At 37.6% G+C, this 15,119-nt stretch overlaps 2 protein-coding genes across 2 annotated transcripts; one reads left to right on the top strand and one right to left on the bottom strand.

Annotated features, from left to right (window-relative positions):
• Positions 1 to 5,087: 5,087 nt before the first annotated feature.
• Positions 5,088 to 7,208, top strand: cfap144 (cilia and flagella associated protein 144). The gene is made up of 4 exons (XM_059341066.1): positions 5,088 to 5,260; positions 6,075 to 6,134; positions 6,303 to 6,406; positions 6,618 to 7,208. The coding sequence occupies exons 1-4, from the start codon at positions 5,140 to 5,142 to the stop codon at positions 6,711 to 6,713; spliced, it is 381 nt and encodes a 126-aa protein (XP_059197049.1). The 5' UTR covers positions 5,088 to 5,139; the 3' UTR covers positions 6,714 to 7,208.
• On the bottom strand, positions 6,748 to 10,686 carry ebna1bp2 (EBNA1 binding protein 2). The gene is made up of 9 exons (XM_059341062.1): positions 10,471 to 10,686; positions 9,824 to 9,907; positions 9,442 to 9,617; positions 9,034 to 9,157; positions 8,587 to 8,676; positions 8,301 to 8,376; positions 8,012 to 8,102; positions 7,731 to 7,914; positions 6,748 to 7,591 (listed from the first exon to the last, which is right to left on the bottom strand). The coding sequence occupies exons 1-9, from the start codon at positions 10,564 to 10,566 to the stop codon at positions 7,544 to 7,546; spliced, it is 969 nt and encodes a 322-aa protein (XP_059197045.1). The 5' UTR covers positions 10,567 to 10,686; the 3' UTR covers positions 6,748 to 7,543.
• Between the last annotated feature and the right edge of the window lie 4,433 nt (positions 10,687 to 15,119).

Raw genomic sequence — 15,119 nt, 5'->3', positions numbered from 1 at the left:
ATTTTATTTGCTTTTTTAAATCTTTCATTTTTTTTTTACAACATAATCATGCATTTTTTCCTCCTTACCTTATACTACGTACGTTAATAACATGTATAAAACATCAGTCATTTTGAATGGTTCACGATCGGTGCCTTAAACCACTGACACAACTACTTTGATACATTGATTAACACTTAGGTTACATTTTGGATACTAAATAGACACTCAAATGTACTCAAATGTGTTATTGTTGTTACGCAAAATATAAAAAAAAACATCATTCACCACAGGGAAACACATGGAGAAGACATGGTTTACACTTGGATTTCTACCAAATATACACTTTGCTTATCTTAATTACCATATTCCACCATCGTTTGCTTATCACTGGGTATACTGGTCCATTTTCAATGACAGCAGCTCTTTAAAATTCCATTCCAGGCTGCATTTGTGCAACAGAAAAATCAATTTACATTTTTATTAAGTGGTGCTTGATGGAAAATGGTGCTGCTTCCTTTGAATCTCAGTCACAGACACTTCACGCAAAGGTCAGTAGCAACCAGAATAAAAATTTAAAAAAACTACAGAGGGATTTCATTAAGGTTATAAAACCTCAGCAAACATTTTTTCCTCTTAGAAAAATATCAGTGGCTTTCATTAGCCATCATACACGTTAGAGTGGATCAGATGGAGTGTGACGAGAAAAAAACGTGCACCTCTCGTTTGTTTTATGTTAGAGCAATGGTGGAGAAAATGGCTGAATAATACATGACATAGCGTTTTAATTACCAGGCAATAGAGGGCACTTGGTAATTAAAACAGTCGTGTTAGAAAAGGTCAGACGCTGGTGTTGGTGTATCGAGTTAGCGTGAAGGAAAGTAAATGGTCTGTGGGGAGAAAACGGGAGAAAAGGCACTCAAGAATGTGTCATTGTGTAGAATCCTTCCCCTGGTTTTGGTGTATGAATGTGAATGTTCTCTATTGCTGATTTTAAAGGTGGCATTACAGTAAAGTGAAGTCATTCTACCAGACTGTTCTAGCTGTTCCATTATTTAACTTTAACCACTTAGTCATTCTATCCACAACACTTAAGTTTTTTGTTTTTTTAAATCTCATTGAATAAATATTTGTTAAACATCAACAGTCAGACCGACACTGATACTGTTGCAATATCATTATCGAGGTATTTCCTAAAAAATATTGTAATGTTTGATTTTCTCCATTTCTCCCAGCTCTACTCTGCAGACTCGCCATGAAAAAATCCCACAATGGGAAGACAAAAATAGTTTCTCATCTCTGCTAATAACCCTACAATGCAATGGCGCTAACATGACAATGGAATCACATTTATTGAAATTTAAAGTTGTTTGAAGTTTGACCTCTCATTAAAAAAAAAGAGACAAAATACAGTCAGTCAGTCATGGAAAAAATTATTAGACCACCCTTGTTTTCTTCAATTTCTTGTTCATTTGAATGCCTGGTACAACTAAAGGTACATTTTGTTTTGACAAATATAATGATTTCCACAAAAATAGCTCACAAGAGTTTAATTTAAGAGCTGATATCTAGCCATTTTGGGGAATATTTTTGTAGTACCAGGCATTAAAATGAACAAGAAATTGAGGAAAAAAATGGTCTAATCATTTTTTGCATAACTGTAGCACCCATTGAATTCTGCTAAAAATACCCAAGATTTACAAAGCCAACAAGTGAGGAACATTTATTCGATATTCTATAAAATAAAAGGCAACATCCAAACAGTTTACAAAAAAATATCTGTTGATGAAGCGAGCTGATTAAGTGGCACAACAAGGAAAATGTCATGCCATCTAATCACGTCCCCAAATCTTTAAATGATAATGCTTTCACCACACTTCACCTCACACTCGTCATTCATTAATGATTCTCCTCTGCCACATTACGATCAAACAAAATGCTTCCTTCCCGCTAACACTCAGGGGATGATGGAGACCATATCCTCGCTGTTAACGCACATTACTTGACATACAAACGGCTCCTCGTTAAGTATACATGTCAGAGGGGGAGAGTGGGAAATAGTTAGTTGAAACTGTGTCATATTCGATCAACTCACACACCATGTGTACTACCTTCCCCGCATGCGGGTGACACTGATTTTGAACAAACTCACAAACTGGCCCGAGACTATTCCCCAGCCTGGGGAACTCAAAAGCTGCCTTGATGATAACTCGGTCCGACACTGTGACAGGAGGCAAGGAACAAAAGTTTGACACCGCAAGCCCTCCCATCCGCCAGTAATACATATTGCTCACTCTCCCTCGCACACATACACAAACACCACAGGGGAGTTGTCACACACACACACACACACACACACACACGCACACATACACACACACACACACACACACACTAAAATCACTGAAATCTCCCCCATGCAGCCCCTCCACTGTTTGAGTTATTACCTGTTTCCATTATATCTTTCACGCAGGGCCAATAAAGCTTGAATCAGGTTATGAGACAGGAACCAAGAGCTGAACATCTCAACCTTTATTAAGCTGTCTGTTACTGTGAGAAGAAGCACACACACACAAAGTTCACACAACCACACAAAGATAGGAACGTACAAACAAAGTGATTACTTCCAAGAAGAGCAGATGGGACAGAGTGAGGGAAGAAAGGCCTGAGGAAGAGGAGGAGGGGAAGCCAAATGAAAGGGAAATGAAATGTGAGTAGACAAGTGGTGAGAAGTCAGCGGGCGGCGCAGGATTGTAACTGTAGCCCTGAAAGTATATCAGCACACCCAACAGCAACCACCCAACCATAAGTACTATTTACAAGATGTGAAAGTACTGTTATTTATGTGTGATCCGTGACACCCCAGAGAGCAGGGGAAGTCAAGTGTACTGCGAGACAATGTGAAGAAATGCCACTCCACTTTTTTACACACACTGCACTGTCATAAGGTCACTGGTCATCTCGGGTAGCTCTTGATACTTTCTTAAAAGTTTGTTTCCCGTTAGCGTGAAATGCTCACAGCTGTTAAGCCAGCAGAAACACATGCACTTGAACAGGCTTGTGCACATGCAGTGAAAGTGTTTGTGTACAAAATTCAAACATTCAGCACACAGGCTTGGTGAGTGAACTGAGAAAAATGCCTCAACTGTCATCTGTCGCCCTAAGAGAACATATGCAAGCAAAATAAAAAACAGAAAATCACACTGTACTCGGGCTGGCTGCATTTTCTCCCAGTCTGGACGTATTCATTCATTCAGCGCTCTTCCACTACATTTTGATGGGTTTGTTTGCTCCAGGCAAACATTTTCAACATGGCACAAAACAGCAGTCGTTTGAAGGAAAAACAGCATTTATTGGAATGAACAAATGGCTTCTGGAAGTCAGTGGGAAGACTGAATGCTCTGAGAGACTACAAACTAAAAATGCCCACTTTCTAGTCACACAGGAAGAAAAATCTGAAATCAAATGCTGCAGAAACTCTAGTTCTAACTCTGAATGTCTACGTCTGGCTTTTCCTGTTTAGCAAAGTTAAAGAAATGGATGGAATATTTTATATGAGGCAATGATTAATGCCCTTGGGAATCAAATTCTTCTGGTTTTCAACAGTCTGGGGGCAAAATGCTGCACCCAGAATATCTTCATCATTCAGAGAAGCTATTAAAAAATAAAATGAAAAAACATAGAAGTGTTATTTTTTTAACATGATTTGCCAAGACTGTAAGTGACTGTTAGGGATTCATAAATATTTTAGTTGAGTACTTGTCTGCTTGAAAAAAACTTTAAAATAATGTGAATAATAATATTTCTGGAGTTTGGTGCTTCGGTCAAGTTGGAGTAAGTTTACTTTGTTTTTATATATATAACTCTGAGCAGATTTTTCAAAATAACTAGTAATGCAACAAAGTGCTTTTTACTTACAGAAAAATACAGCAAATGCAAAACACCTGCAGAATACTGCATATAACATGTATCCACATTATGAACACAAGGAAAGTTAGACTTTATTTGCAAAAGTAGTCAGCCTAAACCACAAGCAAAAGGAAATGGATGCGAAACCATTTCATTATCCGTGTTGTTTTTTTTCAATTTCCTTTTTTCCCCGTTCACTAATGTTCACCTCGGCCTTATAGCACGCCTATATAATCACTTTACAGTTATCTTTGTGTATCTTTAAAGAAATCAAGTAATAACAATTAAAATAATGCCTTATAGGCCTGTTAGGATATATTAAATATGTATGATTTTGTTGAACAATTTGTCTCTGTCAGTTTGTTCTTTATAATATAATGAAGCTGAGATACGGTGGTATTTTACTTGAGTTATCAAAATCAAAAGGATCAAAATATACTTAAGGTACTAAACGTAAAAATACGTAAAAATGTGCAGAATTTCCGATTTCAGAATAATTATATATGTACACATATATATAAATATCATTATTATTAATATAATCTAAATGTTATCAGATTTATGTAGTGGACTATAAAGCACAATATTTGAATATTTTTAGTGGAGAAGTATCATATAATATACAGCTGCATCTCTATATCTAAGAACATCATGGAAAAGTCCATTTCCAGTAGTTCAAGTCAAATAGCCCCAACCAAGTATTGAGTGCATATAGATGGACATACTTTTCAGAGACCAACATTTCCATATTAAACATACTTTTTACAATTGGTCTTTTGTAATACTAAACATTTTTTGAGACACTAAATTTTAGGTCTTCATTAAATGTAAGCCACACTCATTATAATTAGAAGAAATTAAATAAATTCAGACATGAAATGTTTCATTCTGTGTGTAATGGATCTATATAATGGAATTGAATTATCGACATAAATCAACTTTCCTATGATATTCTAATTTATTGAGATGCACCTGTTTATATTGTACTTAGGTAACTTTTTGAAGTTCCACTGCTGATATAACTGTATGATGCAGTAGAAAGGATTACCACCACCACTTATGTCTGAAACGCACGAGCCAACAATGACCAAATCTGAGCGCGCGGCTCCACCGTGTGTTCGAGTCACGTCACTGCAGCGCGAGGCAGTGTTTACAGTTGCTAAGTAACGGCGTCAGATAAACTCCGGTACCTCTTTGTTTTGCTCTCAGTGTCACGGCTGATTGCTTTGGAGGTGGGTTTTTTTGTTAAACATGGCAGGAAACGAGAAATTTGATGTGGTCCATCAAAACGCGATTCACGTTGAGACGATCCGGAAGGAGCAAAGATACCAGAAACTCCACACGGAGTTTAGCATCAACCCACACCGGAAACGTAAGTGAATTCATCTGTCCTCTATGTACAGATATAATGTTAAACCTCAGAAGTCCAGGAGATTTTGGTTAACATTTGTCAACTTCCTATGCATTCATTTCTGTCTCTGTTTAGCATCTTTCAGTCTGTCCTTACATCACATGCATGGCTCCTTTTTCTCCACACAAACTTGGCTATCAGTCAGATTTTTCATTTTATTTTAATTAACAAAGTATAAAGCTGCCAGGAACCCAAAATACAAACAAAAGACCAAGGTGTCTATTTTTTATTTTTTTTTTTTACCATTTACACACAAAAAACAGCAGCAGCAACAACAAAAAATAATAAAACTACAAAACAGTCTATTTGCATGTGAATTAAAAATAGTAAGTTTTCATTATAGAAAGAAAATTCACATTTAAAAAATGGTATAGAAACATAAACGGCACACTGTGTAAGCTCCTATGATTGCACTTTCAACTAGCTTTCTCTGCTTGTCTACATATCAAATATAAATAAAGTTATTACTGTAAATAAAACGTGTATTTTCAATAAATAGATGGACTCCAGAGGGCTAAACAGGCCTAACGTTAAGAGATTAAAAAATACTACAAAAAACAAAGCACCAGATATATTATACACCAGATAAATATAAAAGTATGTACCTCAAATATACAGTTCTACCATGTCTCAATTAGAAACAAAACAGCATTGGCCATTTTTTTTTAAATTTCATTTTTTACCATTATGGCTGTCTGCTTATGTTAGCCTTTTGTTTGATTATATGCATTGTATATGGCCATTTTTCTCACAATGTGTTTCCACTACACTTTAGCACATGTCCTGCCAGACAAGCCCATGTCCAGGAAACCTTCAGAAGTGATTGTTGAGAACTGTAAGTTCACACTGATTTCCTTGACATTAAACTTTAAAAGTTTTGCTCTTCTATCTAGATAAATCAGTTAAATACACTGTTACATGTCTCCAGACCCCTGTGATCACAGACATGATAAAAGGATACATGAAAATGTGACTTTTTACGCATAGATTTTTTCTTTTCCAGCGGACTTCATGGAGGCCTTCCATAAGGCTCGCCGGGAACCCACCAAGAAATATGCAATGCCACAGACTGAGAGTCAGGAGTTAGGATGGGTGTCAGCTCCACTGGTGAGGAGAAGATTGTTTATATAATTCATTAAAAATGAGGGTGGCATTGTGTGCAGAGAGCCTGCATTGTAACGGGAGAACTTGAAGTGAATAGATTTAATAATGAAACTGATGGAAAGCATAAAAGTGTTTTCTGGTGTAATTTAATGGTCATATAGATCTTTATCTCCAGCTCTCAGTCAAATGCTAATTCTTAATTTTTCCCCCCCAGATTCCAACAAACCCATATGACAGGAGATTCAACTTCCACCGATTTAGCACAGACGTCACGATACACAAAGAATTAGCCCTGCGTGCATCAAATTAGCCCAAGAAAGAAAAAAATGTAAATCTTCAACAAGTCAGCAACTTATGTTCAGATTTATTTGTTTATCATACAAACACACTGGTGTCAACACAGAAAATGCCCTTTTGCATATCCATGATAGAACGCTATGGAAAACACTTGCATGGGCAGCATTTGCACAGGTCTATACAACGCACACTTGCCCATCACGGAGTAATCATATTAATGAACAATAAAGGGCAAAACTAACAGCTGCTCAATATTATAAAATGTCATGTCACATGGGAGAGAATCAATGAGTCAAGGAGCTGAGTTAGAAAAAAATAAAACAGTACACCAAATTCTCAAGAGCACACAGTGTAAATTAGACAGGGAAGAGGCTGTTGTAGACACTGAGGTGCCACAAGCATGTCATCAAATCAGCATATGGAAAGACAATTATGTCCACAGACAATAAAACTGGTCTATGTCAACTAATAAAGACAAGACACTTTTCTAACATTCAAATTTTCTCTCTTTTTGTCAAACAACTTTGCTGTCTATGCATCTATGCAGTCCTCTCTTCGGTTTACCATTTCCGCAAAAGGAGACCTTTTCTTCACCAGTCAGGTCCTTCACATAGCTTCCTTATGGATATGTCAGGACGTCTCGCTCTCTGGCTTAATGGATCCTCCATATTATTCCAGACACATTTTGTGGAAGGCGTTTTGTACAAAAAGTGTAGAACAAAAAGCCCACATTCTCCTAAATGTTCCCTGATGTATATGGTGGAGAGACTGGGGAGCAGGTAGGAAAAGTTCTGCATAGAAACAAGGTCCAAGTCCAGTCTATTAACCAGCCTCAGTCAGTATTTATGAGCGAGACTTCATCTTCTGGCGCACAGATTTGCCTGGACGTTTCTGAAAAACAAAGTAGGGAAAGTTTTTAGCTTCTCTGCAGAATGGACTGCTGTTTTTATAGTAACCTTATAATTTCCTTTGACAATTTTTCTACATGTATTAAATCAGTCAGGGGTGTTTTTATGTGTGTGTGACTCACATTTTGTTTTCCTCCTTTGCCGCCTTTCTTCCCTCCTTTCCCTCCCCTGCCGCCCTTTGCGTTAGCCACTTTGGCGCGGAAACTGGAAACATCGTTGTGGCTCTCCTTGGTGTTCCACTTCCTTCCACTTTTCTTGCCTCCGAAGCCAAACTTCTGGTCCTTGTATTTTCTCTTGGCATTGGGGCTGTCAGAATAACAGTAACATTTTTCAGCTTTTTAGTGAAAATGCCACACATGTCAAGAGTAACTAATGATCACGTTGGATTTTTATAACGCCTTACCCCTTCTTGTTCGCTGCTTTGTTGGGGCCCTGAGTAGAGTCTTTACCCTTCTTCTGGTCTCCTTCCAAGAAATCCAGTTTGTCGGTCATTCCTAGGAGAGGGGATAAACAGAAATGTTGAATACTTTGTGGGACATAAACTGTGAGTCTAGGTTAATAAAACAAACTTTTTACAGCAATTTACACAGGATCCTTTTCCCCAGTGCACAATAAATGGCAGTAATACATCACCTTCCTGTGTGTGCAGTGAAACTTATGTTTGAATGAAACCACACTTTTAAAAAACTCACCTTTCTGGTATTTCTTTACAGCATTCATCATAGCCTTCTTTTCTTTCTGCCTCTTCTGGATAACTTCTATTTGGACCTGCACACATTCAAGATTCATGTTAATTCTTCAAACCAATAAAGAAGTAATTATTTCCATTATTACCACACACACACACACACACACACACACAGATATATATATATATATATATTCTACATGTAGAAATGTTCTTTAAAGACTGCACAACATGCGCCAGACTTCTGAGACTCATAAGATTAATAACTGCCTTTAAAAGCCCGGACCAACCTTTTTGCCAAACTTTCTTTGCTCACGCAGCTTCTTGGCCTTCTCCGACTTCTCCAATATTTGCTGCTTTGAGATCAGCTTCTTCCTGATCTGGACAGAGAAACATAGAACACTTTTATTTGTACAAATATTATGATTGAAATCTGGGAGAAAGAAAGAGGCAAACTGTGCTTTGCTCCTGAACCAACATGTGCGATGAAAAGTTAAACAGATAAATAGTCTCAGAAACATCACCTAGAAGATTTATTTATATTTATTTACAATAAATAATTAGAAGAGAAAATAGCTCTTCGTCTAGCATGTATGCTCTTCAAAAAAAAAAAAAAAAAAGTTATATGAATACAAGTTATGAAATTAACAATGCGCTTTGAACTTGTTGTTTTGTATTAACTACATATGTCTAAACTGCACAAGTCATTCATGTGTAACATTTAAGAACCAGCTTACCTTTTGCATTTGCTGATCGGACTTGGCCATCTCTGCGAAGTAATCGTCCGGTCTTTTGGTGGCTATGCCATGCTTGCTCATGAGAGGCAGTGCATCTAGAACTGTAGCTTGAGCTTGACGGTAGCTATAAAAGAACAAACAGATATTTATCATCAAAAGGTTGCAAGTGTGCTCTCTGTAGCAGGGTTCCGTATGAAATAATGAGTAGAAATCTCCACTGGTACTCTCTTGTGAGACCAAATAAATATGTAGCATTGTGTTTTTTCATTACTTGAAAACAGCATTAGCTATCTAAAAGAGTCACTCAACTTCTCATTCAACGGTGATGTGAAAATATCAATCATATCGCTAACCAACACTGTCAATCAATAGTGTCAGATCTGTGAACACTGAGTTATGGTCACTCACAAGAACATCTCTCTCTGGAAATCATCTTCTGCGTTGACATCTCCTTTGGTCACACTTGGAACTTTCCCTTCAACTTTAGAAAGAACGTCTTCAGCCGGTAGGTTGGTCATATCCAACCTCTCCACCCAGGGAAGGTCTTTTTTACGGAAGTCCACAAGGCACTGTTTCAAACCCTCCTGCATCACAATACACATTCAGGACAGTGTATTACAAAATGTCCAAGTGTGTAATAGGACATTCAAATCTGTTTAATTGTATAAAACATGCTTTCTTTCTCACATATCTTACATTCTATAAGTAACCACACAGAAACATACCAAATCTGGACGGTAATTCTAACATTACAGGATGTTTTTTTTTTGTTTGTTGTAAATTCACTCACCACATTGTTGACAAACTTTTTTGATTGATCCACCAGAACGTTCATCCCTGGTTTCAACAATCCCTTTGCAAAGGCTTCTTGAAGCTGAAACACACAAAAAAAATGGTTATTAGTATATTCTACTCTATAGTTTGGCATTAGACAAATTACTGCCAAATGTTTACAAACACATACACAGCATGCTTAACCAAAATTAGTCATATATCGATTGGATTTCCACACCTTTCACTGAGTTCATTTAGAGTCTTTTCAGCACCTTACAGCTGTGGTGAATAACATATGTATATACAGTACATACAGTACTGATCATCACGTTTAATTACATGCTATTGTGATATAAACAACAAACAATATTTTTGTGGCAGCACTCTACAGAGTTGTGACACAGGAAATGACCACAAAGTTTTATGTCTCAAAATGTGTGACATGTTTGTAAGTAGAAGTGTTTTCAATGATTCCCCGCACCTGCAGAGACCATTATATAAACATTACAGCCTCAGTCCTTGTGCCCGTTATCTCCTTAAATAACGTTACAGTAAACAAGTGGCAGGTCCGTCTCCTCTGTACAGTTGTGCATCAATAACTTCAGTAGTTTTACAGTTGTTAGCTTTGGCTCGCTAACGTTAGCATGTCAACAGTTTACTCACCTCAGAGTCTGATAAATCAGAGTTCTCCTCTTCTGACTCCTCTCCGAGCAGCGACTCCTCCTCTGCTGACTCCATCATGCTGCTATCGACAGCCATAAGATGGAAATATATGAGCTACTAGTCTCTAAACGTGAGGAAAGCTGCTGTGGATGAACTGCTCCTCACATGTATGAAGCGCTTCACGTGGGGAGGAAGTGACGCAAGCGACGGTGTTAAATGTGCTACATCACAGTCCGCCGTCGCAAAGGATGTGTGAAAACAAAGGTTCCTACATGGAAAAAAATAAAATAAAGAAAAAAAGGTTGCGTTGATGGCAACAGTTTCTAAATTTCATTGGAATTGTCGTTGAGTTGAGAGTTGAGAAAAGTTGAAGAAGTTGAAGAAGTTTTCTTAGAAACTTAAGCATCATAAGACATTTTTATTTAATGAAATTCGCCTCTTTCTCCTCGATATAAACACATTTTAACGATGGAGTCTTTGTAAGACTGTAAACTTAACATATTTCAAGTATAAAACAGAGATTACATCGCGAAAACGCATTTCAAAGAAAAACAACTTAACTTTCAATGTGTAATGTCAGGAGACTCCACCTGGCGGAGCTGTCGCGCACCTGAGCAGAATGAAGTGAGGTTTGTGCAAAAGGTGTTCAAAGTTTCATTCTATGCAGTTTTATAACAGCGTATTTGGTAACGCAATTTGTAGCAGTTTGTAGCTGCTTGATGCCACGCAAATAAATCATATGCAGAACTATTTAAATAAAAAGAGAATAAAAATAAACCAATATATACCCTTACTTATATACATATTTATTATAGATGCATATAAATATTATTTCTGATAGGGGACAGAGGATAAGGTTAACTTATGACATTAATGTCCACAAATAAATCACATTTTCTATGATACAAATTTGAGCTTTGGCAGTAATGTACATTAACACGTGCCAATAAAGATGATAACAGACAGACAGATGAGATACGTTTAAAGTTTTCTACCAGATCAATATGGTAATTTGCAAAGAAGCAGCCAAATCCTTGTCAAATCTGCCAAGGGGACTATGCAGATCAAAGTCCAAAAAGAACCTACTTTAAAACCTCATGAGTCTGATTGTGTAAAAGAATCTTCATGAGTTTCACTTGCCACCTCATCAAGAAAATAAACTATCGACATCACTTTTCCAACACTCTACCCCCGAGTCAATTTATGTCACTTTGACACGGCACGATTGATAGAAATGTCTGCAGTGTTGGCCCGGTGTCACTGTGATTCAAGACAGGAGAGGCCTGTACTACTCAGACTCATATTATTTATGCATCCATCTACCTTTGTTCAGTCCATACCAGACACAGTTCATTAGATGTTTACTTGTTTTCATTACCGATCCTGTAAATGCCATTAACTACTGAAAGGTGAACAGGGCAGTCATGATCATGTTAACTTATTTTACTATATTTTCCACAAGTTCTGTTTTTAACCAGTGGCTGCAAATTGATTATCTCCTCAAAAATAGATATGGACCTACTATAACCTCACTCAGATGTCCCTGCACTTCACATACATTCTAATGTTTTCAATCAAGGTATATGCAAATGCCATTAACCCCAAAAGTCCAAAATTAAAGTACAGAGAGAAGGTCAAAGTTACTGTGTCCACCCTGCAGCATTATCACTGTACACTGCAGCAAGGGGAAAGATGGGAATCACAATCACTCATTTTTATGTTGCATAAAGACAGTTTGTATTCATCTTATGTAGTCACGTAGCAGTCGTGTGTGGAGGGCCTGCAGTTAGAGAGCCAGAGTGTGCACATGCTGAATGCTAATGCTGTGCTTTGGCCAGTGACCATGAAAGTAACTTGACTTTACTCAAAATGTCACTTGAAAAAAATTCTTCTCAAGCGGTCAAGTAAGGATCTTAACCCAAGGACTGCATTATAATCAACCACAACAGTGTACATCTGCCCACCGGACATATTACATTACAATATCATTGATTGTTGGGGCTAGTACAACCAATTTGTTCTGGCATTTATTGCACGACATATCATGTAACGCAGGACAAAAACATGCACATGCAGATGTAAAATGTGACTCCCCGTCTGAGAGGTCATTTAGGTTACCTGTCATCTGAAATGCCAGAGAACAACTAAACAGAGATAAAATTTAATGTGCAAAGCATCTGAAGGACTTAATTTCAACCACTACAGGAACAGCTGCAGTAGTTATTATAACAGTAATTCCCCATTTTGCATTGTACTACTTGTTGTTTATGTTATGTTTTTTTCTAAATAAACACAGACCCTGTCAAAGTGCATGTAAAACTTACAAAAATAGAGATGAATAGAGATGTTTGCAATTTGGTCTGTAATGTATTGGCCTGATGAAATGCATATCTGTGTTATATACGTTTGAAACTATTAACAATCAAATAACATGCTGTACACTGAAAACCACTTTAATATATTAGTAGTCTTCAATACTTTTTTCTTCCCTATACGTCACACTGCCACTCTTATATCTGCTTTATTAATAGTTTGAGTCATTCTCTCTTTGACGTTGGTTTTTGGATTTAGGAAGGAGCCCCTTGAATGGGGTGTACTTATCTTTAAAGCACTTTTATCCAAAGCGCTTTACACTACACACTACGCTCATTCACCCATTCACACACACATTCATACTGGTGGCCGAGGCTACCAGGGCACACTGCTGCCACCTGCCACCATTGGGAATTCATTCACAACGCAGCATCGGGAGCAATTTGGGGTTCAGTATCTTGCTCAAGGATACTCCAAATGGCAGGCCAATTTTTGCTATAACAGCACCATGACAGGGATCCAAAAGAATGTGTTTGCACACAGGAAAGTGGCTTTTACAGGTTATACTGACATGCTTTTGATTTGACAGTCTAAAAGAGGACAGATTATGCTCATTATCAGGTGTATTTTGTAGTAGGGATGGGCGTTTGAAAGAAACCTGCCAACTCGATTATCTATAACATTAATGACAACAATGCAAAAGCCTGTTTTGTTACGCTTGTTGTTTTGTGTACACTTTTATTTTGAAAGGACGAAAAGAGAATTCCTGTCAATACTGTAAAGATAATGTCAAGAAGTTCAATGTTTTATGTTTTAGCCCCCGAAAAGGCATCAGGTTAGTTTTCACAGTAATCTTGCATTTTTAGAATAAGTTTTGGATAAAATTAAACCCAGTAATTCAGTTTGCAAACTGTAGCTTTATCCAACTTAATTCTCAGCTCATTGGCTTACTCTCGTACGGCCGCAGAACTGAACACTCAGCTGTGTTTCAGTTCAGCTGACTGATATGCAGTCAGAGATAAAATCAAAATGAAAAAATACATAGATCGATACAAATTGCATGTGATCGACCAAATTCTTAACGACCATGTGAGAATGACCACAATTACGGCTGGATAGTACAGCAAAGAATGATCCAAGGCAGGTTTGCGGTGGGTCACAGAGACAATTCTTTATTCAACCATGACAGCATAGAGTCCTCAGTACAAAAAAACCACACCGGTTGTTGGCGCCTATTTATAGGGTGTCCCAGCTAATGACTAAGGGAGATTCCATCTACAGGGATCCACTGCCTAACAACATACTGAACCCACCATTTTATTTCTACATTCACCCAAACCTCATCAGTACTCTATATACACCCCATTTACATCCGCTGACAAAGAAAATGCACACATCCAAATCATCTGCTAAAATACAACACAGACATCTCTTTCACCCCCACACCAATTTACACAAAAGCGGTGTCCGTTGCCTGGGGAAGCCTTTTGCCTGCACACCTTAAAGACAAAGACTGGTGAGTACCCAATACACTTGGCTTATTCAATGCACACTCATTAAGCAACACAATCCACGTTTTTAACTTGGCTCCTTGTTTAAGCAATTCATACATTTTAATAGGCACATTTAACCCCATGTCCCTCTGCTCTAGGTGAAACTGCGTGGCCCACACAGCACCAGCAAAACCAAGACCCGACAAAGGACAACAAGTATGGTTAAAAGATATTCAATAAATATGATAAATATATCCACACCAATGTGCAAAACACTGTGTTAAAATGTATTGTGCAAATCTCCAATAAAGTGCTGTTGCTCCTCTTAAAGTGTCTGTGCAATTATTAAAGTGCATATGTAGTCACACAACTGCCATGTGTGCAAGCCAGGTGACGATGTGCTCTTCGTTGCAGACCATTACTCGACCATCGATTAATTATTCCCATCCCTATTTTGTAGTTTCTACTAGAAAATCTATACATGCTTTAATGTTTAAAAAAACATGGAACAAGCATGGAAGAAGTCTGCGGTTACATGTTCGCAAATTTAACACTGGTGAACCAGTGAAGTTGCATTCTCAATCAATAACAAAGACCCCACTTGTCTGTCAGCATCCATGTGTGTCACATCCTGCTCACACATCAACTTGGCAGGCCTGTATTCATGACCGCAGCCTCACACTTTCTTAGCTTTGTGTGACAAACATTTTTCAGCCAGAAAGCCTTTCCAACATGTGATAAATGTTGTGAAAGAGTCTGTTTTAACCCACACCACGATCTTCTCTGAAAACTAACCAATAACTTTTGGTACTTCAACCTATAAACTAACAGAAAAAGAAAAAA

Source organism: Centropristis striata, chromosome 9 (genome assembly GCF_030273125.1).
Source record: "Centropristis striata isolate RG_2023a ecotype Rhode Island chromosome 9, C.striata_1.0, whole genome shotgun sequence".
Lineage (NCBI taxonomy): Eukaryota > Metazoa > Chordata > Actinopteri > Perciformes > Serranidae > Centropristis > Centropristis striata.
The sequence above is the reverse complement of the archived record's forward strand: the minus strand, read 5'-3'. Positions and strand labels throughout refer to the sequence as shown.

Coding starts and splice junctions, on each gene's coding strand:
- ebna1bp2 (XM_059341062.1), bottom strand. CDS start 10,566: ATGGCTGTCGATAGCAGCATGATGGAGTCAGCAGAGGAGGAGTCGCTG. Junction 8,377..8,586: donor AAAGAAAGTTTGGCAAAAAG/GTTGGTCCGGGC, acceptor GAATGTGTGCAG/GTCCAAATAGAAGTTATCCA. Junction 8,103..8,300: donor TGTAAAGAAATACCAGAAAG/GTGAGTTTTTTA, acceptor CCCCTCTCCTAG/GAATGACCGACAAACTGGAT.
- cfap144 (XM_059341066.1), top strand. CDS start 5,140: ATGGCAGGAAACGAGAAATTTGATGTGGTCCATCAAAACGCGATTCAC. Junction 5,261..6,074: donor CATCAACCCACACCGGAAAC/GTAAGTGAATTC, acceptor ACTACACTTTAG/CACATGTCCTGCCAGACAAG. Junction 6,407..6,617: donor GATGGGTGTCAGCTCCACTG/GTGAGGAGAAGA, acceptor TTTCCCCCCCAG/ATTCCAACAAACCCATATGA.